We start from the raw sequence: 21,526 nt of genomic DNA on the forward strand, positions 1-21,526 counted from the left end.
TTCCTGGCTGAGCAGGGGGTTGGACTAGATGACCTCCAAGGTCCCTTCCAACTTTATTATGATTAAGTCATCCGGAATCTATGGGTTCAATAGGAAGGAAAGTTTGTTCTCTCCCCGATCAGTTTCCTCCAGTGCATATGGGGAGCCTACTATTCATATGAATAAAGACATCCTTGGACAGCTCTAAATGGTGAAAGCCCAGAAAAGAAAAAGGAATCTTGAGTTGCAGAAGAGGCAATACTGCTGCAGGATCAAAATTAAAAACAAAAGCAAAGGGAAGTTTAACTCAGCCTAGCAATTATATGCAAAGAGTAGAAGTAAAATGAGTTTTTTTAATTATGTAAGCCAGGGTTCTTCAAACTTGGCCCTTTTATGACTTGTGGACTTCAACTCCCAGAATTCTTCAGCCAGTCAACCTTCTCACTGCTTTTGTTTTAATTTTCATCCTGCAGCAATGTTGCTCTTCTGCAACTTAAGATTCATCTGTCTGCAGAAACTGTAAAGAAAGCATGGTAAGAATCTTCTCCACCTGAACAATAGGCCCTATCCAACAAAATGAGTTTCAATGTGGAGAAAAGTTTTACATTTAGGCAGGAAAAATCAAAGGTACAAGTACAGACTGGGTGAGACCTGGCTTAAAAACAGTAACTGTGAAAGGGACCTTGGAGTCCTAGTGGATGATCATTTGACTATGAGCCAGCAGTGTGCAGTAGCAGCCAAATAAGCTACTACAATCCTGGGTTGTATAAACAGAGGCATATAATCAAGATCATGCGAAGTATTAGTACCACTTTATAAAATCCTAGTAAGGCCACACCTGGAATACTGCAGCCAATTTTGGTCACTATATCAGAAAAAAGATGTTGAGAGTTTGGAAAAAAATCAGAGAAGAGCAAATAAGATGATTATAAAGGCCTGGAGACTAAAACATATGAAGAATGGATGCAGGACTTGGGTCTGGCTAGTCCACAGGTGTCAAACTTGCTGCAACACGTGATGTGTCACAACGTATTGTGACTTCTTTTGCATTGCCGGAACTGGGGTGGATGCGGCCTCCATATGATGCAACCAGCCCATAGGCTGGCAATTTGACACCGCTGGGCTAGTCTAAAGAAAAGAAGAAATAGGGGAGACATGATAGCAATATTCCAGTATTTGAGGGGCTACCACAAAGAAGAGGGGGGTCATGTTATTCACCAAAGCACCAGGGGGCAGGACAAGAAACAATGGATGGAAAATGATCAAAGAGAGAAGCAACCTGGAATTAAGGAGAATCTTCCTGACAGTGAGGACAATTAACCAGTGGAACAGAAACTGTTTAGGTACAGTTTCTGTAAAAGCTGCTTGGTGAAGTTGACAAGGAACTTCAAAATCAAATCAGATCCTTTACTCCAGTCAAAAACCAGATATAGGTACAATTCAGTAACAGTATTAATGGGTGTGTATCATAAAGGTGGCTGAGAGCATTTTACACACGGTAGAAGAGGAAAAGTACAAAATAGCAAGTAGAAACTGGAGCACTAGAATATATTTAAAGTTTGTACGGCAGCAAAAATGGTAAGAAATTATTAACTGTTAAGTAAGTACAAAACAATATTGCTGTACAAGAACCTAGAATGGTATTAAATACTGATTTATTAAAGCATTTAGACAGTTATTTCATTCTTATTTCATTCTTATTTCATTCTTTGATAAAGTGACTAAATTAGTAGACCAGCAAAATGCCATTGACATATAATTAAGGAGAAACTTCCAAACAGTCAGGACAATTAACCAGTGGAACAGCTTGCCTCCAGAAATCGTGGATGCTCCATCACTGGAGATTTTTAAGAAAAGGCTAGACAGTCACTTGTCTGAGATGGTATAGGTCCTCCTGCTTGAACAGTGGGCTGGACTAGAAGACCTCCAAGATCCCTTCCACCTCTTTTCTATTCAAAAGATCTAAAAGACAGCACAGAACCTTCAAACTCCCAAGCATCTGGGTAAAGGACCTGAAATTGAGGAAGATCCATATTACCCATAGGGGCAAGAAGGGAATTTATTACATACACACACATTTATACTGTATATATTATACTGGAATCATTCTTTGTTCTATGATCATCAAATATGTGATCCTACCACCTCCCCCAGTAAACATTTAGAGGTCCTTCTAATTCGTACTACCAACACCAACACCGAGGCTGATCATTTACAATTAGTTGAAATTGTAAAAATAACATTTTATCACACTATAATGGGAAAACTATGACTAGTAAATTCAAGATAGGTTGGAGTTCCTAAAAGCATGATTACAAACAATTCTAATAAGAAAAAAACTGGAAGGCCGCAAAAAATAGCCATAGAAAACTTAGGGAAGATCTCAGTATAAGCAAGGATGCATCCAGGAAATGAAAAGAGGACCAGATCACAAAGGAAAGAGTAATGTGAACAAAAGAAAGTTCAGAATGCATTACATTTAGTGGATGGTTTAAAAATACTCACACATACACCCCCGCCCAAAAAAAACACCTGTTTAGGTACAGTTTCTGTAAAAGCTGCTTGGTGAAGTTGACAAGGCACTTCAAAATCAAATCAGATCCTTTACTCCAGTCAAAAACCAGATATAGGTACAATTCAGTAACAGTATTAATGGGTGTGTATCATAAAGGTGGCTGAGAGCATTTTACACACGGTAGAAGAGGAAAAGTACAAAATAGCAAGTAGAAACTGGAGCACTAGAATATATTTAAAGTTTGTACGGCAGCAAAAATGGTAAGAAATTATTAACTGTTAAGTAAGTACAAAACAATATTGCTGTACAAGAACCTAGAATGGTATTAAATACTGATTTATTAAAGCATTTAGACAGTTATTTCATTCTTATTTCATTCTTTGATAAAGTGACTAAATTAGTAGACCAGCGAAATGCCATTGACATAGAATTAAGGAGAAACTTCCAAACAGTGAGGACAATTAACCAGTGGAACAGTTTGCTTTCAGAAATCATGAACGCTCCATCAATGGAGATTTTTAAGAAAAGACTAGACAGTTACTTGTCTGAAATGGTATAGGTTCTCCTGTTTGAGCAGGGGGCTGGACTACAAGATCTCCATGGTCCTTTCCAGCTCTATTCTATTTTAAGAATTAAAAATGTGGTGATGAAATACGTTATATATACTAAAATGTATACTGGAATACTTTGAGCATAACTGATTACTTATGCTTAAAAACCTTAATTGTTTATTATCATTATTAAGATGATGATAATAATAACAATAATAATAATAATAATAATAATAATAATAATAATAATAATAATGAACAAATCATAGAAAATGAAAAAGTTAAATTGCTCTGGGACTTTAGAATTCAAACAGACAGGTACTTGCCACATAACATCCCAGACTTAACAATTTTCAATGAGAAAGACAAAAAAGTTTGGATAGTGGACATGGCAGTGTCTGGAGAGAGCACAATGGAAGAGAAAGAACTGGAGAAGATAACAAAATACAAAGATCTATAAATAGAAATAGAATGACTGGGTAGTACCAATAGTAACAGGTCCTTGGGTGCAATCCCAAAACAACTGGAGCATCACTTGAACACCATTGCCATTGACAAATTCGCCATCAGTCAATTGCAAAAGGTGACCTTACTGGGAACAGCTTCCATCCTGCGAAGATATCTGTAACACCATCAAACATCCACATCTGCCTATCCCAGGTACTTGCTAAGGACTCGATAGGTAGACAAAAATGCCAAACCTAGTCTGAACATCTGGCTCTGCAATGATTAACAACAACAACAAAACCAAGAATAATAATAATGGTCAACCTATTTTCAAAAGCACCAGAAGGTAAGACAAGAAACAATGGATAGAAACTATTCAAGGAGAGAAGCAACCTGGAATTAAGGAGAAATTTCCTAATGGTAAGATCAACCAAAGGAACTGATTTCATTCAGAAGTTTTGGGTGCTGCATCACTGGAGGCTTTTAAAAAGAGACTCGAAAGCCATGTGTCTGAAATGGTACTATAGGATCTCCTGCTTGAGAAGGGGGTTGGACTAGAAAATCCAAAATCTGTTATTCTGTTAAGAGCCAAAAAAGAAAAAAAAGAGGTGACTTGGATACTAGAAGTGTGTTTTTCCCATCTCTGCTTGATGAGCCCATCCAAAGGTCAACTAGATATCTGCAGCCTGGAACTGGTAACCCTTTACTGGCTGTTTTTAATAGCAAAGGATTCGTTATTAAGACTAGTGCACATTTTCTCATGTTATATAAACATTTTTTTCTCTGGAGACTGCATAAGCAAGTGTTTACAATAGAGAAAATAGTTTTAAAAAGTATACAAATTGGCAGTGAAATGCTGATTACTACTATGTATTAAAAAGACAATATGGTCATTCAATTAAAGCTTAAAGGATATAAAAGTACCACAACCAACATTGACAACTTTAGTAATGTGTGATGTTAATCATCTTAGAACAGCTCAGTAAATTAACTCCTTTAGTATATCAAGCAATATTGCCTTAAAACCAAACTTCATTTTTTGTTCCTATTTAATCATTTCAGTTTGTAACTTTCCTTTGAAGTGAAAGAAAATGTCAGTGTTTAAAGTGATTGATTATTGCTTTTTTGATGGCAAAAATGCATTGTTTTTTATACAAATATGAATGTATACAGAAGCTTTTTGACACACAAAAAGCAAAGTCATCACTGGAAAGCCACAGTATACAGACATAGCTTTAGAAAACATAAAGAGTTGCATGAAATGAAAGTAAAATGGCAGCATGCACTTTTTATTTCATCCGTTTATAAATCACCTTAATCATGTGTATTAAATCCATAAAACAAATAGAAAATTGTAAATAATCACTAACCATTTTGCTAGACAATTATTTTGGGGAAAGAAACATCAAGAACTAAGGAATAAAATTTCAGTATTGCCCCAGGTCCATAAACTGACTTCTAGGTCTGCAGAAAAAGCCACATTTTCCCAAAATGACAATAGGTTGGGACTGTGCAAACTTCAGGAGGCAGAATATACCGGACAGATACAGGCAACAACATAAAAGCCACATCTCCATGACGTTGCTTTAATAACAGGCAAGGAGAATAACTGCTTACCTAATTCTAAATGCTTTAACAAACTATACCAAATCAAGATCAACCAAATCCATTCAGGTTAAAATGTTCCTAAGGCCAATCACATTAAGCCAACAAGTGCATATAGTTTGTTCATTTTTGCTGTACATGTTGCACAAACTTGCAACAGAAATCAATGACAATAAAAAAGTTTCTTTCAACATATTAATAACAAGAAGAAAGTCAAGGAAACTGTAGGTCCACTAAAGAGAGAAGATGGCAAGGAAGTAACAGGCAGTAGGGAGAAAGCAGAGCTGCTGAACTCACTCTTTGCATCAGTCTTCACACAAAAAGAAATTATAGCCCAACATACCCCCCCCCCCAAAAAAAACCTACTGCAAAAGTCAAACTAGAAACAAAAATTAAAATAAGCAAGAAAATGGTAAGAGAACACCTATTAGACCTTGACGAATATAAATCACCGGGACGTGACAGATTAAATCCCAGAGTTCTGAAGGAGCTGGCAGATGTTATCTCACAACCACTGCACCACATCTTTCAAAAATCCTGGAGCACTGGAGAAGTACCTAAGGATTGGAAAAGGGTTGATATGGTTCCCATCTTCAAGAAAGGGGGGGGGGAAACAGACCCAGGAAACTACAGACCAATCAATTCAATACCTGGGAAGATCCTGGAAAAGATAATCAAAAAACAGATCTGCAAACAACTAGAAACAAAGTTATAATTGGTAGCCAGCACGGGTTTGTTAAAAACAGATCATGCCAAATCAATCTTATTTCATTCTTTGATAAAGTGACTAAATTATTTGACCAGCAAAACACTATGGACATAGTATACTTAGATTTCAGTAAGGCATTTGATAAAGTAAACCACAACCTGCTGCTTAGTAAGTTAGAAAAAAGTGGGATAGACAACATCACCACCAGATGGATCTGTAACTGGCTGACAAACTGTACTCAATGAGTAGTCCTCAATGGTACTACATCCACATGGAGAGAAGTAAGCAGTGTGGTACCACAAGGCTCTGTCCTAGGCCCAGTACTCTTTAATATCTTCATAAATGACTTACGTGAGGGAATATGAAGGGAATTCATCAAATTTGCAGTGGACACTAAACTGGTAGGAATAGCCAACACCCCAGAAAACAAGCTCAGGATCCAAAAAGATCTTGACAAATTGGAACAATGGGCCCTATCCAACAAAATGAGTTTTAATGTGGAGAAAATCAAAGTTTTACATTTAGGCAGGAAAAATTAAAAGTACAGATTAGGTGAGACCTGGCTCAAAAACAGTAACTGTGAGAGGGACCTTGGAGTCCTAGCGGACAATCACTTCACTATGAGCCAGCAGTGTGCACCAGCAGCCAAAAAAACTACTACAATCTTTGGTTGTATAAACAGAGGCATAAAATCAAGATCACACAAAGTATTAGTACCATTTTAGAAAACCCTAGTAAGACCACACCTGGAATACTGCAACCAATTTTGGTTACCATACTACAAAAAAAGATGTTGAGACTTTGGAAAAAGTTCAGAGAAGAGCAACTAAAATGATCAAAGGCCTAGAGACTAAAACATATGAAGAACGGCTGCAGGGTTTGGCTAATCTAAAGAAAAGAAGAAACAGGAGTGACATGATAGCAGTATTCCAGTATTTGAGGGGTTGCCACAAAGAAGAGGGCATCAAACTATTCTCCAAAGCACCAGAGCGCAGGCAAGAAACAATGGTTGGAAACTAAACAAAGAGAGAAGCAACCTGGAATTAAGGAGAAACTTCCTAACAGTGAGGACAATTAAACAGTGGAACAGCTTGCCTTCAGAAATCGTGGGCGCTCCATCACTGGAGGTTTTTAAGAAGAGACTACTAGACAGTCACTTGTCTCCTGCTTGAGCTAGATTAGAAGACCTCCAAGGATCCTATTCTATTCTATTCTAAATAGTCAGTGTGGTTCCAGCAATCATAGACTATCTGACCCTCAGAAGGTGACAGCCATTAGCTGCTTTGGATTGAATTACAAATCCAAGCATGGTTTACCACCTGGTTAATATCTGGGGAGGTCTGCAGGCTAAGACTGGGGTGTTTGGAAGCATCACAGAAGAAAGCAAATTCTCTTACCAATAAAATCACCTGGACTTGTCTGTGAAGTTAGCAGCATTTCCAGTGAATTTAAAGGAGCCTTTCTCTTTAAATCCTGAAGAATTATTTTCAGTCACTTTTTTTCTCCTCCCAAAACAACACTATGATTCCTAATTCTATTTTGGCCAGGTTCACACGTTCATAAAGTGGCTTGTTAGAAGTTTAGCAGATAACCTACGTTATATGGTAGGCCGCGAATCCCGCTCTCCAAGGCGTCCTCCCTCCCCACCAGTCAGGTCCTGCCCAGGCCACTCCCAGTTAATTAGGCCACCTTTAACATGACAATGACCCGGCAAGGTCTGTCTGCCGCAAGGCGGGCCATAAAAGTTAACCCAAGGAGGCTGCAGGGCTTCGATAGCTCTTCCAGTGGGATTCCGCCTTCCACCCATGAACGCCCCGCTGGCCATAAATACTGCTTATCGCTCCTACCCTTCCGGAGTGGCGGTCCCCGGAATGGGTTATGAGCAGTATTACTGGCCTTCCCCGGAGGAGAAGGCGCAGGAGCCGGTGCACAGTTCGGACGGGGGCCCACCTCCAGAAGCTTTAAGCGACGTGGAGGAAAAGGCGTCCCACAAAAACCCAAGTAAGTCTCCAAGGCCCCACTTCTAATATTTAGTATTTTGGCGGTCCCCTTGCCTGGGGATGGGAGCGAGTGTTCGCGCATCTCGCTAGGTCATGGTACGAGTATTCTCACACCACGTGTGTAAAACTGTTCTGGTTTGTGTACTTAACTGTTTTACCTGAATCCTCTCCACGGTGTGTAAATGCACCAAAGCCTAGCCCTAGATGGAGCCGTTTCCTGTCTCGAAGGGTCAGAGCCTCTGCAATTGATTTGGGGAGGTCTTCGAATGGTTCAGCCACGTGGGATTGCAACCCAGAGTAAAGCACACAGATTGCCGTGTTGTAAACCACATTTTCAGTCGATAGAGACTGAATTTTCATCGTGGAAAAGCCGATGCTGACAAGCTACAATGGCTGGTTTATAGAAGACTAGAAACGAGCAAAATTATATACGAGCCCAGCTGTTCGTGAACTCTTACTAGAACTTTGAATGAATATGGGGTTCTTTTAAGGAGTAGTTTAAGCAACTAAAATCCCCTTTGGAGTTAGCACCTTGAAAGTAAAATCTCCCAGTGGCTCCATATTTACTCTGAAGTAGTTCGGAGATGGGGAATGAAGGGATCCTTAGCGGCTAAGAGTTAATGGGATGGAAACCGGGAAGAGTCGGTCCTTGCAGAGTCGGTCCTGATTTCCAGACTACCTTGCTTAATCGGCCCGAGAGAGTAAAAAAACCGCCTCTCAAGTGAGGCGGTTGTTCAAGGTTGGAAGGTTTCCCACGAACGGGGTAAACCCAAAGAAAATGAGGCTGGTGCTGGGAAACACGCCTGTTTTGTCTTGGGTGTTTAGTACCCATCCCCTTCTTAAGTTTGGCCCACAATTTTCTTTTCCAAATTTGAGTATTCTGGGTTGATTCCTGTTCTCATAAACCGCAATTATTGTTTAGTCATGTTCTTTGCAAAACCAGTTACGTATATATTTAAGCTCTAGGCGTACACTGTTGTGTTTATTTTAAAAAATGGATGTTGCTCTTATGAAATACAGTGTTACAATATTATAAAAACATAAGGACACCAGTCAGAATTTAGTTTGTTTAATTGAATACAATGTACTATCTACTCAAATAGTTTGAGCATCTTTCCTGCAAAATAAATGAAAATATTTTTTTTATTTCACTAGGCAAAGATAAATTACAAATTGGAGGTTTTGGTGAAACAATTTGATATTAAACACGGTCAATAATTCATAATTTGAGTTTGACACTTATTAATTGATGTTTACCCTAAAAATCTATTAAAAGATGTGTCATACTGAATTTTTCATCCTGGATGCACCATTTTTCAAAACTCAAATCTTAAGAATTTTGATTGTTTCAAAATCTGAAAGTGTATGCATAGTGAGAAAATAGCACTTTATCTCTTTATATATATATAATCTAACTTCTTGTGGGGTCCTTGGTGTTTTCTGAAATTGGTGGTTTTCTTTCAGATGTTTCATTGCCAAACTAGGTAACCATCAGTGTTAGAAGGGAGTGGGATTTGTTCTTATTTATATATACTAGTGGCTTGCCCTGCCAGTGTTAGTAGTTTAGTAATGAAACCTCTGCAAGAAAATCATCACCCTCGGAGAGCATCAAGGACCTGACAGTTTCAAACCTGAGCCATAAATATTCTATTGATCTAATTTATTTAAAAGTCGTCATCTTTTGCTCTTAAATGCTGTTTTTGCTTGATTTCTAGATCTTTCTCCAAGGTCCTCCAGTTCTGGAATATTAATTCTTTACACTCCCGACTCTGCCACCAGTCCCAACAGACAGTCCTCTTCTCCACAGCAGACTTCTACACCCCAGAGATGCAAGGAGGAAAATCCAGGAAGCAGGAAAGTCAAAACACGCACAGCTTTCTCTCAAGACCAATTAGAGATACTGCACCGTAGATTTCAGAGCCAAAAGTATCTCAGTCCACAACAGATTCAAGAACTGGCTGCAGCCTTGAAACTCACTTACAAACAGGTAAGGACACAGCCAGAATTCAGCCCAAGACATTTTCATAATTATAGAAAATCAGTTTGGTGTAGTGGTTAAGGCACCAGGCTAGATACCAAGAGAACATGAATCCTAGTTCTCCTTTAAGCAAAAACCCAACTAAGTGACCTAGGTCAGGCACACTCTGACCTAGGAAAGAGGCAATGGCAAGCCACTTCTGAAATTGGGCCAAGAAAATTGCAGGGACTTGTCCAGTCACCAAGAATCAAAGGCACAAAAATTATATACTTATATAATTTATATAATAAATATAATAATAGAAATATGTGTGTATATAATGATAAGGTTGATGTGGGGGAGTGGTAGTTTTAACCGGTCCAGAGGACATCTAATTTAGCCAGAACTGAATCCTAAGCATAAATCTCTAGAATTAGATTTTGAGTTACTTTGACTAGAGATTCTTAGGATCAGTCTAAGGTACTCTTGGTGTCCCATAATCTTTGAGCATGTGCTTTCTTATTCTTTCTGTAAACTGCATTTTTCAATCTTGTGAATGTTTAAAGGTAGATTGACAGATTCTCAAATAGTTTTGGTCCTCTGAATAGTTTTTCCTAAATTTATTTTTTTATTTCTGCAAAGCTTGGGGCTCCTTCAAGCCTGCTGCCACCTCCTTCTAGTTGTAGGTAATGACTATTGGTTTCCTGAGCAGCAGATAACAAAATCATCCAAGTGCATTGTGTAAGCCTGTTCAGCATCTTTTCCCCTCTTACTAGATGCTAACAATAATTAGAAGTATAAGGATGCCTGAATTGATTAGCTCTGCTATTCACATTGTTGGACAGCCAGGTGCCTTAAGGCAGGGGTCCCCAACCCCTGGTCTGTCGACCTGCACAGGTCCGTGGCATGCCAGAAACTGCTGCATAAACAAGCCCCATCCGCAATATGCAGGCAGCACATGAAACCAATTCCCCTGCGGTCTGGAAAAAATTCACCTCATGGAATGGGTCCCACATGCCCAAAATTTTCTGACGGGAGTAGTAATTCTTTTGCATGCTGTTTCTTAGAATCTGGTGTTTAAGACTGCCTGCCTGCAATTCCTAAGAATAAGGGTTCCTAAGAAGAGCCATCAAGGCTCTAGCTGTGAATTTTATCCAGTCTCCTTTTAAAACACCTAAACCAGAGACCTATTACCGTATTAAATTATGATAAATTCTACAATTTCATTTTGTCTTGTAAAAAAGCACTTTACTATTCTCAATGAGTGCTAAATGTCTTCCCTACACTGCATATTTTAAATACTATAGCAACCAAAAATGTACACTGTATTCCAAGAGCCAAGTCTGCTGCAGCCTTTTTGTCCAAAGAAGGACAATAGCAAATGGTATCCTATCTTTTCACCACATTCCAGGTAAAAACATGGTTTCAGAATCAACGAATGAAGTTTAAGCGAACTCAGAAAGAAACTCTATGGATGAGAAAAGGGATGTGCCAAACTCAGGTAATCGGGCAACCCACTAACAAGATGCTTATGGGCTCTTTATTGTACAGTAGGTATTGTAGCCTGATGGTACATGGAATTATAGCTGACAGGTGAAGTGCTTGTTTTGCATGAGAAAGTTCCTTCTTCAAAGCCTTGCATTTCCATGTGGAACTGGAAAATGCCTCTGCCATGACTGGATAGAGGGAATGCTTTTGACCTAAAGGGATTATTGATTATAAGGCACCTGCTTCCATTTTTAATCCTTATTGTTTAAGAACAGGGAGCTAATGGATATGGGACTTTTTGACTTTTTGTACAAAAATGCCATTAATAAAAAATGCAACTCTTGTTTTGCTTATTTCTCACAGAATAGTTACTTGGACATAAACCCAAGCTATCATGAAGGTTACAGTATGGGTGAGGCCAGGAACACCCATTCACTAGCTGCTGTGCATGAGAACTATACCAGCAATCAAAACTATAGCAGTAACCAAAGTTATAATAGTGACCACCACCAGATCTACAGTAGTCCTCAGAATTTTTATCCAATTGGTGAGGATGGGAGCTTCTTTGGAAAAGCTGGTGGGGCCTGTTACAGCCCACAAGCCATCAATTATATCAACAACCAAAAGATGAATTTTTATCCTGGCTTCTCTACAAGCATGGAGTATGCCACTATGAAGATGGAAGATGGGTATACCTTCCCCAATGCATCTTCTGCATTCCCAGGACCCTCTGTTTGCCAGCACTATCAAAGTCCTCCACAAACTCAGGGACCACGGAGCAACTGTAACTCCTAAGCTTCTTCCTTTTGTAGTCTTTTTTATTTTGCCAAAGTCTCCTACAACTTCCCACTCCCTCCAGCAAAGGGACCATGGTACTTTTCAAAAGCTTGGCTTTTGCATAGACAACAGTGTGTGTGTGTGTGTGTGTGTGTGTGTGAATGAGTGAGTGAGTGAGTGATTTTGAACTTGACTTTTATTAGGTCTCCTAGCTGGCTCTAGGAAGAGTCTGAATATGGAAGGCAGTTCTCATTCAGGAAATGATAATTCAGGGAACATCAGAATTATTAGCTTGCCTCTACCCCCCCCCCCCATCCCTTAATGCCATTTTATAAGTAATTTAGCTGGAGTTCAGATACAAGTGCAGTTGGGAAGAGGGTCTGATTTGTGAACAAATTCCTTTAGTGTCCTTACGCTGATTTGTGGATTTTTCAACAAATCAAGATTTTGCATCTGGCCAATTTGAGAATTTTAATAGCATTAATAATTAAACAGAAATAAATATGGTAGTGAATTTTCTTTTACGTGCAAGGTTCACAAAAGAGATAATTTATGATTTAATGTTTATTGTCAGATAAGTCAATGTAGCAATTCTGAGAAAGGGAGAAAAGTGCCTTTCTACTCCACTGATTACCTTGTCTAGATAGCCACTCACCTTAAAGACAAAAGTCATTCTGGATGAGCCATGACTCATTTTCCATTTATCTGTTAATAACCTGTGTGTTCCCCTTTGCACAGCATCAGACCAAGAGCAGAGGTTTTTGTTTGTTTCTTCTTTAAACAAGTATTAGTTGCTTGTAGAATTATCAAGTATCTAGCTTCATTGTCATTAGAATGCAATAGATACTATTGCTAGCCAATTGAAAGAAATTTCTATATTCCAGTTCTTTTTGCTGTGCAAAAATATTGTATGAGTGACTCATGTGGAAAGAGCATTTGTTGTAGTTCACAGAAGTGTATTTCTTTCCTATGAAGCTTTGGTGCTTTAGATTTTATTTCTGATTAGCTCTGCTTAATAATTTTTCAGTTACATAAGTTAACATCAACCAAAAAGCCTAGGAGTTAGAAGAGCAATTTATTGCTGGCAACTTAGGGGGAAGGAATTTGTGTAAGAACAGTTATTGAATTTTTAAATGTTGCTTTTAATTGTTGGAAGTTTGTTATAGGTAGAGCTCCAAACCTTTTTGTTAATCTGCAACATTTTACTCTGTTATCACTAGTTTTTCAGTTTATATACTGTAAGAGATTTACGTTACAGTGTTATAGTAAAAAGCATGAAACCTAACTAATGGGTTCTGTTCTTGAGCTTATTTAATTTATTGTACATATTTTACTTACGGTTGGAAACAGCCACTGAATCTGACACTATTCAATTTTGAAGTCTAAATTAAAGCACCCCAATTACATGATGTTCATCACATATACAGGGAAAGAAGTCCCACCATTGCCTATTTCCACTGTCAAACAATTGTTTTTATTGGCAGTAACATCAGAGATTATCAATTTCTTGCTCAGTGTGAGCTCTAAAGTATTCTGGACTGGCAGCTGTCCAACCTCTCTATGAAGATTGCCAGTGAAGGGAAAAGTGTCACTACATGAGGCAACCTAATATTCAGCTGATATTTGATTTCAATTATTCTGTGTCCTGTAATCCATTAAAACATGAGATTATTCTGCATTTTAAAGTTAAGCGATATGCAGAAATTCAGCATGTTACTCAACTTGAAGAACTTTTGTCTGCTAGAATTTAAATTGTGTAATTGCAGTACCCACAACTCCCAACTCCATTGTATTTTGCCTTTTTATTGGATTGACTGGATTGTAGAATAATTGTATTTAATTATTTCTCTATTGCATGTCTTATCAACATTTTGAAGTGAGAATTAAATTATAGATTGCTCATTTTGTAAAAAAAAGAAAAACCCTGGGATGATGGTTGGGAAATGACAACACACACAAAAACAAATTTTGAAGCAAAGTGAGACTACTCCCTCCAAGTCTTTATGAATGCTAGTCAGTATACGAGCAGTACACAAGCTGATCCCAACAAACATACATTCTTCCAATGGAATCTTATAAAAGCCTACTCAGGAGCAAGACAATATTGAGATATCTTTAAAAAGTATTAAAATGGGTGTTGAGTGGAGAAATATCCCCCCAACTTCATTACTCCAGGAGAACAAACTAGAAAAAAATCAGAAGTTTTGAACTATTTTCTAGTCAAAGTTGCAAGAGGGGAATCTTACTGATAACGATGGAACAGACTTATCCATTTTTTATTGCACCAGCACATTTCAAGGTCCAGCCCAGACTATCTTCTTACTGGGAGGTAAGAATGGTTCTTTCGTCCAAAACATTCCCTTGTTTAGGTATGATCCATGGCAGTGTGGGAAATGAGAGCCCACAGTATTTGAATTGCACACTGATTCCACTATAGGGAAGGAGGAATTTCATAGAAACGTTCACTGCCTGCATGACAAAACTATTCTAGAAACTTTTTTTAACAGTTCATTACTTTTCTGCATGTGGTAACAAGTTGCCCACTTTTGTTTTGTTCCAGCATTTATATTTTCAATAGTTACTTGACATAAAAATAAAGTTGTTCATCCTTTCCCCATCAATTATCACCAAGTTTTTACCTGCTTAATTTATTTTCCATACATTGGACTGTTCAGGATATAAAAAGCATGGAAAAGCACAAAATGTTTTGATTGCAACTATCTGGTATCAGTGTACTTAAAAAAAAAGTTTGAAGTCAAATAATCAGGGCCAAAACACTCAATAGACAACCAATTTATTTGATACAGTATGGATGTAATATATAAGTATCTGTACAAAACCATCTGGGTGGATGCATTCTGTAATAAAGTTGGTGCTGATAGTGATTAGTTTCAAATTAATCATTTTAGCCATCTAGCTTTTGATACTTCAGTGTAATCTGACCCTTTCTGTTTGGCCCAGATACTTTGCAACTTTCTCAGTGCAAATGCCCTTGTGGCATTTTTGAAGGTAATCAAACAATCTTCCTCTACCAAACTTAGCCTTAATTGGCTGTCACAGGTGTTCATTTGGGGGGAGATATATTGTTTTATACTTGGACTGTTGTAATCTGCCCAGAGTTTGGACTGAGCTGTAAAACATAAGAAAATTGATCCATGTCCTTTTTCCCTCAACTACTCAATCTGCCCTCAAGACACTTGACTGGTTCTTTCAGCTGGCTACAACTACATGGTTAAAATGAATAAGTACTGAGTCTGAGCTGGGTAGCCATATAAATTTTCTAAATGAATGTTATGTAAGTGAAAACACAATAAAAACCCAAGACACTTCAAAAACTAGAAGTGGAATTTAAGTCTATGCACTCTGCTATTTTCTTGCTGTTTTAAGAAATGATTGGAGCTTTCATATTACACTTTAAAGCCTATTCAACAAGATGGGTGCTATGATTAGTGCTGGAATATACTCTTAGATATAAAATTATAGCTCTTCACTTCAACCATATATTTCCTGATATGCCAGCTATTTTCCATTCTAAAACAGACTGGAAATCAGACTGAAATTGATTTAATTAATCAAAATAACCAAGGTTGCCTGCAACTAAAACTATTCCCTCCTTTCCAATATCTGGCTCAAGAATAATATGTCAGATGAAAGACAATTATTTGTTGAAGATTACAGATCAAATGCTTTCTGACGATACCAAGAATCCTATTCCATCTGCAGAGAAACATACTGTCCTACTTTTAGTATTCAGCAAATCTAGCACCACTAGCCAGAAAGGACAAAAATGTAAAAAACAATTGAAGGGGTTCCAACTTCCTCAGCTCAGCCATTCTTTCATATTAGTAATAGTATAACATAGCATAGCACAGCACAGTATTGTATATGTTCCATGTATGTACTTATGCCCAAAGAACATGCAAATTATACATGCATTAAATGTAAAAGGGGAGAAAAAGTGACATTGCCATAGGTATATATTACAGGCTACCCAACCAATCAGAAGAAATAGATGAACTCTTCACCAACCACTTAACAAACATACGTAGGAAGCATACCACAGTAGTAATGGGAGACTTTAACTACCCTGATATTAAGTGAGAGACAAACACTGCAGTGAGTGGGATATCAGATTCCTAACCAACCTAGCTGACAACTTTATCATCCAAAAGGTGGAGGAGGGAACTAGAAGTAAAGCTATAATGGACCTAATTCTTACTAGGAAGGATTCTATAGATGAAAATCCTAAAGTGGAAAACAACTCAAGAAGTGTGGGAAACTCTGAAAAATATGATCATAAAAGCCCAGTCCAGCAGAATGCCATTGAAAAGAAAGACAAAAAATTCAAGAAGAAGCCAGCATGGCTGTACAAAGATCTCTCTGACAAACTGAAAGACAAAAGGGATAAGTACAAAAAATGGAAAGAGGGACAAATAACTAAGGCTGATTATCAGCAGACAGCCAGAACATGCAAATAGGAAGTCAGGAAAACAAAGGCTCAGAATGAACAAAGACTTGTAACAGAAATCAAGGATAATGAAAAAAAAAGTTTATTTCAACTTATTAATAAAAGGGGGAAAAATCAGTGAAACTGCAGGTCCACTAAAGAGAAAAGATGGCAAGGAAGTAACAGGCAGTAGGGAGAAAGCAGAGCTGCTGAACTCACTCTTTGCATCAGTCTTCACACAAAAAGAAATTATAGCCCAACATACCAAAAAAAAAACCTACTGCAAAAGTCAAACTAGAAACAAAAATTAAAATAAGCAAGAGAACACCTATCTGATAGGTAAGAGAACACCTATCTGACCTTGATGAATATAAATCACCTGGACCCAACAGATTACATCCCAGTTCTGAACGAGCTGACAGCTGTTATCTCAGAACCATTGCACCATATCTTTCAAAAATCCTGGAGCATTGGGGAAGTACCTGAGGATTGGAAAAGGGTTGATGTGATTCCCATCTTCAAGAAAGGAAAAAAAAACAGACCCAGGAAACTACAGACCAATCAGTCTAACATCAATAGCTGGGAAGATCCTGGAAAAGATAATCAAAAAAACATCTGTGAACAACTAGAAGCAAACAAAGTTATAACTAGAAGCCAGCACGGGTTTGTTAAAAACAGATCGTGCCAAACTAATCTTATTTCATTCTTTGATAAAGTGACTAAATTAGTACACCAGCAAAATGCTGTGACTATAGTATACTTAGATTTCAGTAAAGCATTTGAAAAAGTAGACCACAACCTCCTTGTTAGTAAGCTAGAAAAAGGTGGGATAGACAACATTACCACCAACCAGATGGATTTGTAACAGACTGACAAACTGTACTGAATGAGTCGTCCTCAATGGTACTATATCCACATGGCGAGAAATAAGCAGTGGGATATCACAAAGCTCTGTCTTAGGCCCAGTACTCTTCAATATCTTCATAAATGACTTAGATGAGGGAATAGATGGACAACTCATCAAATTTGCAGTTGACACTAAACTGGCAGGAATAACCTAGAAACCCAAAAGACAAGCTCAGAATCCAAAAAGATCTTGACAAACTTCAACAATGGGCCCTATCCAACAAAATGACTTTTAATGTGGAAAAAAGCAAGGCTTTACACCTAGGCAGAAAAAACCAAAGGTACAAGTACAAATCAGGTGAAACCTGGCTCAAAAACAGTAACTGTGAGAAGGTCCTTGAAGTCTTAGTGGATGATCCCTTAAACCTGAGCCAGCAGTGTGTGGCAGCAGCCAAAAAAGCTAATAGAATCCTGGGTTATATAAACAGAGGCATAGAATCAAGATCACACAAAGTACAGGTGAAACTCGAAAAATTAGAATATTGTACAAAAGTTCATTTATTTCAGTAATGCAACTTAAAAGGGGAAACTAATATATAAGATAGACTCATTTCATGCAAAGCAAGATAGTTCAAGCTGTGATTTGTCATGATTGTGATGATGATGGCGTACAGCTCATGAAAACCCCAAATCCACAATCTCAGAAAATTAGAATATTACATGCAATCAATAAAACAAAGAGTGCACATAGAACAATATCGGACCTCTGAAAAGTATAAGCATGCATATGTACTCAGTACTTGGTTTGGGCCCCTTTTGCAGCAATTACTGCCTCAATGAGGCATGGCATGGAAGCTATCAGCCTGTGGCACTACTGAGGTGTTATGGAAGACCAGGATGCTTCAATGGCGGCCTTCAGCTCTTCTGCATTGTTCGGTCTCATGTCTCTCATCTTTCTCTTGGCAATGCCCCATAGATTCTCTATGGGGTTCAGGTCAGGTGAGTTTGCTGGCCAATCAAGCACAGTAATCTCATGGTCATTGAACCAGGTTTTGGTGCTTTGGCAGTGTGGGCAGGTGCCAAGTCCTGCTGGAAAATGAAGTCAGCATCCCCATAAAGCTCATCTGCGGAAGGAAGCATGAAGTGCTCCAAAATCTCCTAGTAGACGGCTGTGTTGACTCTGGACTTAATGAAGCACAGTGGACCAACACCAGCAGATGAAATGGCTCCCCAAATCAACACAGACTGTGGAAACTTCACACTGGACTTCAAGCATCTTGCAGTGTGTGCCTCTCCATTCTTCCTCCAGACTCTGGGACCTTGGTTTCCAAATGAGATGCAAAAGTTGCTCTCATCAGAAAAGAGGACTTTGGACCACTGAGCAACAGACCAGGTCTGTTTTTCTTTAGCCCAGGTAAGACGCTTCTGACGTTCTTTGTTGTTCAGGAGCGGCTTGACAAGAAGAATACGACATTTGAAGCCCATGTCCAGGATCCGTCTGTGTGTGGTGGCTCTTGATGCACTGACTCCAGCCTCAGTCCACTCCTTGTGAAAGTCCCCAACACTTTTGAATGGCCTTTTCCTGACAATCCTCTCCAGGCTGCAGTCATCCCTACTGCTTGTGCACCTTTTTCTTCCACACTTTTGCCTTCCACATAACTTTCTATTAATGCGCTTTGATACAGCACTTTGGGAACATCCACCTTCTTTTGCAATTACCTTTTGAGGCTTTCCCTCCTTATGGAGGATGTCAATGATGGTTTTCTGCACAACTGTCAGGTCAGCAGTCTTCCCCATGATTGTGATTCCTACTGAACCAGACTGAGAGACCATTTAAAAGCTCAGGAACCCTTTGCAGGTGTTATGGCTTAATTACCTGATTAGAGTGGGACACTTTGAGCCTAGAATATTGCACCTTTTCACAATATTCTAATTTTCTGAGATTGTGGATTTGGGGTTTTCATGAGCTGTAAGCCATAAACATCACAATTATGACAAATCACGGCTTGAACTATCTTGCTTTGCATGTAATGAGTCTATCTCATATATTAGTTTCCCCTTTTAATTTGCTTTACTGAAATAAATGAACTTTTGCACGATATTCTAATTTTTCGAGTATCACCTGTATTAGTACCATTTTAGAAAACCCTAGTAAGACCACACCTGGAATACTGCAACCAATTTTGGTCACCATACTACAAAAAAGATGTTGAGACTTTGGAAAAAGTTCAGAGAAGAGCAACTAAAATGATCCAAGGCCTGGAGACTAAAACATATAAAGAACGGCTGCAGGACTTGGGTTTGGCTAGTCTAAAGAAAAAAAGAACTAGGGGTGACATGATAGCAGTATTCCAGTATTTGAAGGGCTGCCACAAAGAAGAAGGCATCAAACTATTCTCCAAAGCACCAGAGGGCAGGACAAGAAACAATGGTTGAAACTGAGCAAAGAGAGAAGCAACCTAGAATTAAGGAGAAACTTCCAAACAGTGAGGATGATGAACCAGTGGGACAGCTTGCCTTCAGAAATCATGGGCACTCCATCATTGGAGATAGGTTCTCCTGCTTGAGCAGGGGGGCGGGGTTTGGACTAGAAGACCTCCAAGGTCTCTTCCAGCTCTATTCTATTCTATGGGAAGTATAGTATAGTATAGTATAGTATAGTATAGTATAGTATAGTATAGTATAGTATAGTATAGTATAGTATAGTATAGTATAGTATAGTATAGTATAGTATGTTGTAGTTATAGTATATTTAGTTATAGTTGTTATAGTTTACTTATACTGTATTATACTTATACTATACCTGTACTATACTATACCTGTACTCTATCTACTCTAGTCTACTCTACTCTACTCTACTCTACTGTAAATTTAAAATAATCTCAGAATCCCATTTCCAAGACTCAATTACAGAAACATGGTATAGCTGTTATAGCGTTTGATTAAGAAAGAGGCAGGTTTTAGTCCAAACTCAGCAGTGGTTAAGGTGCAGGTCCAAAAACCAGGAGACTGTGCTGGATGACCTTGGACCAGTCACTCTCCTTCAGCCCAACCCACCTCACAGAGTTGTTGGGAAAACAGGAGGAGTATTAGGTATATTCACCACCTTGAGTTACTTATAAGGTAATAAAGATAGGATAAAATCAAATAAATATTGGGGATTTGGAGTCAGACATTCCCTCAGACCAGCCTACTTCAACAGGTTGCTATTCTGGGTAACAGGAGGAGGAAGCACTACTATATGTGTACTCTTGAGCTCCTGAATGAAAGCAATACCACTCTCTATGGTGATTGGTCTTGTTAAGTGATGGCTTTGAGCCACGCACTATCTCTCAAGTTAAATTCTCCCACACATTTGATAACATTAGAAGAAATTAACATGTAAGGCACCTCAAATTTTCAGAGAAAGTGTGTGTGTGTGTGTGTGTGTGTGTGTGTGTGTGTGAATGTAACATAGAAGGAAGTTCCAATGTAGTTTACCTCTATTTAACATTAAAAAGATAGTTTCCTCTTGCTCATCCTCTTGCTGCAAAGGGTAGTGGGCAAGCTTCACATAGCTCCTATTTATGGACCCTGAGATCCTCCTTAAGACTGCACCCCACAAAAATTCAGTGACTGCCAAATCACAGAGGCTGGATTTCACCATAGAAACGAAAAATAGAGGAAGGAAGAGAAAGAGTGAGAGAGAGAGAGGGAAGGGAAGGGAAGGGAAGGAAGGAAGGAAGGAAGGAAGGAAGGAAGGAAGGAAGGAAGGAAGGAAGGAAGGAAGGAAGGAAGGAAGGAAAAAAAATGGTAAAGCAATAACTTAATCCCCAGCAATCTAAATGCATTAGTCTTGTTCTTGTCTTTGTGTTAGTATGTGTGGGCCAAAGAAATAGGAGGAGATAAACACCCATGATATGCAAGAGATTGGGCAGGAAAAAAAGTCATCTCCTTTTGCAAATAGTTTCAGGGGCTCAGTCCATGCCTGAAGGAGGCAACTTTGCATTTCATTTTGCAGTACCCTGGGGCTTTGGCGTCCTATGCTGTGTCTGCTCTTTCAGGGAACCTGGGACTGAGGATGTTGATTGAATGAATGATCAGTCTCAACAAGAGCCAGTTTCCGTAATGTAGCCTGGGGTGATGTCTTTGACATTTTCCTGACCTGCGGCATTAGAGGAAGAAATTTTGCATGAGAAACTGTAAAGCTCAATACTTGGAGATAT

At 38.6% G+C, this 21,526-nt stretch overlaps 1 protein-coding gene across 1 annotated transcript; it reads left to right on the forward strand.

Moving 5' to 3' along the window:
- Window positions 1–7,611: 7,611 nt before the first annotated feature.
- On the forward strand, window positions 7,612–12,046 carry LOC310634929 (homeobox protein NANOG-like; the record flags this gene model as incomplete). The annotated part of the gene is made up of 4 exons (XM_083353465.1): window positions 7,612–7,807; window positions 9,522–9,793; window positions 11,175–11,264; window positions 11,615–12,046. 4 exons carry the CDS (start codon window positions 7,612–7,614, stop codon window positions 12,044–12,046), a joined length of 990 nt encoding a protein of 329 aa, XP_083209591.1.
- Between the last annotated feature and the right edge of the window lie 9,480 nt (window positions 12,047–21,526).

The sequence above is a fragment of the Vipera ursinii genome, assembly GCF_947247035.1.
Source record: "Vipera ursinii genome assembly, chromosome: 2".
Taxonomy (NCBI): domain Eukaryota; kingdom Metazoa; phylum Chordata; class Lepidosauria; order Squamata; family Viperidae; genus Vipera; species Vipera ursinii.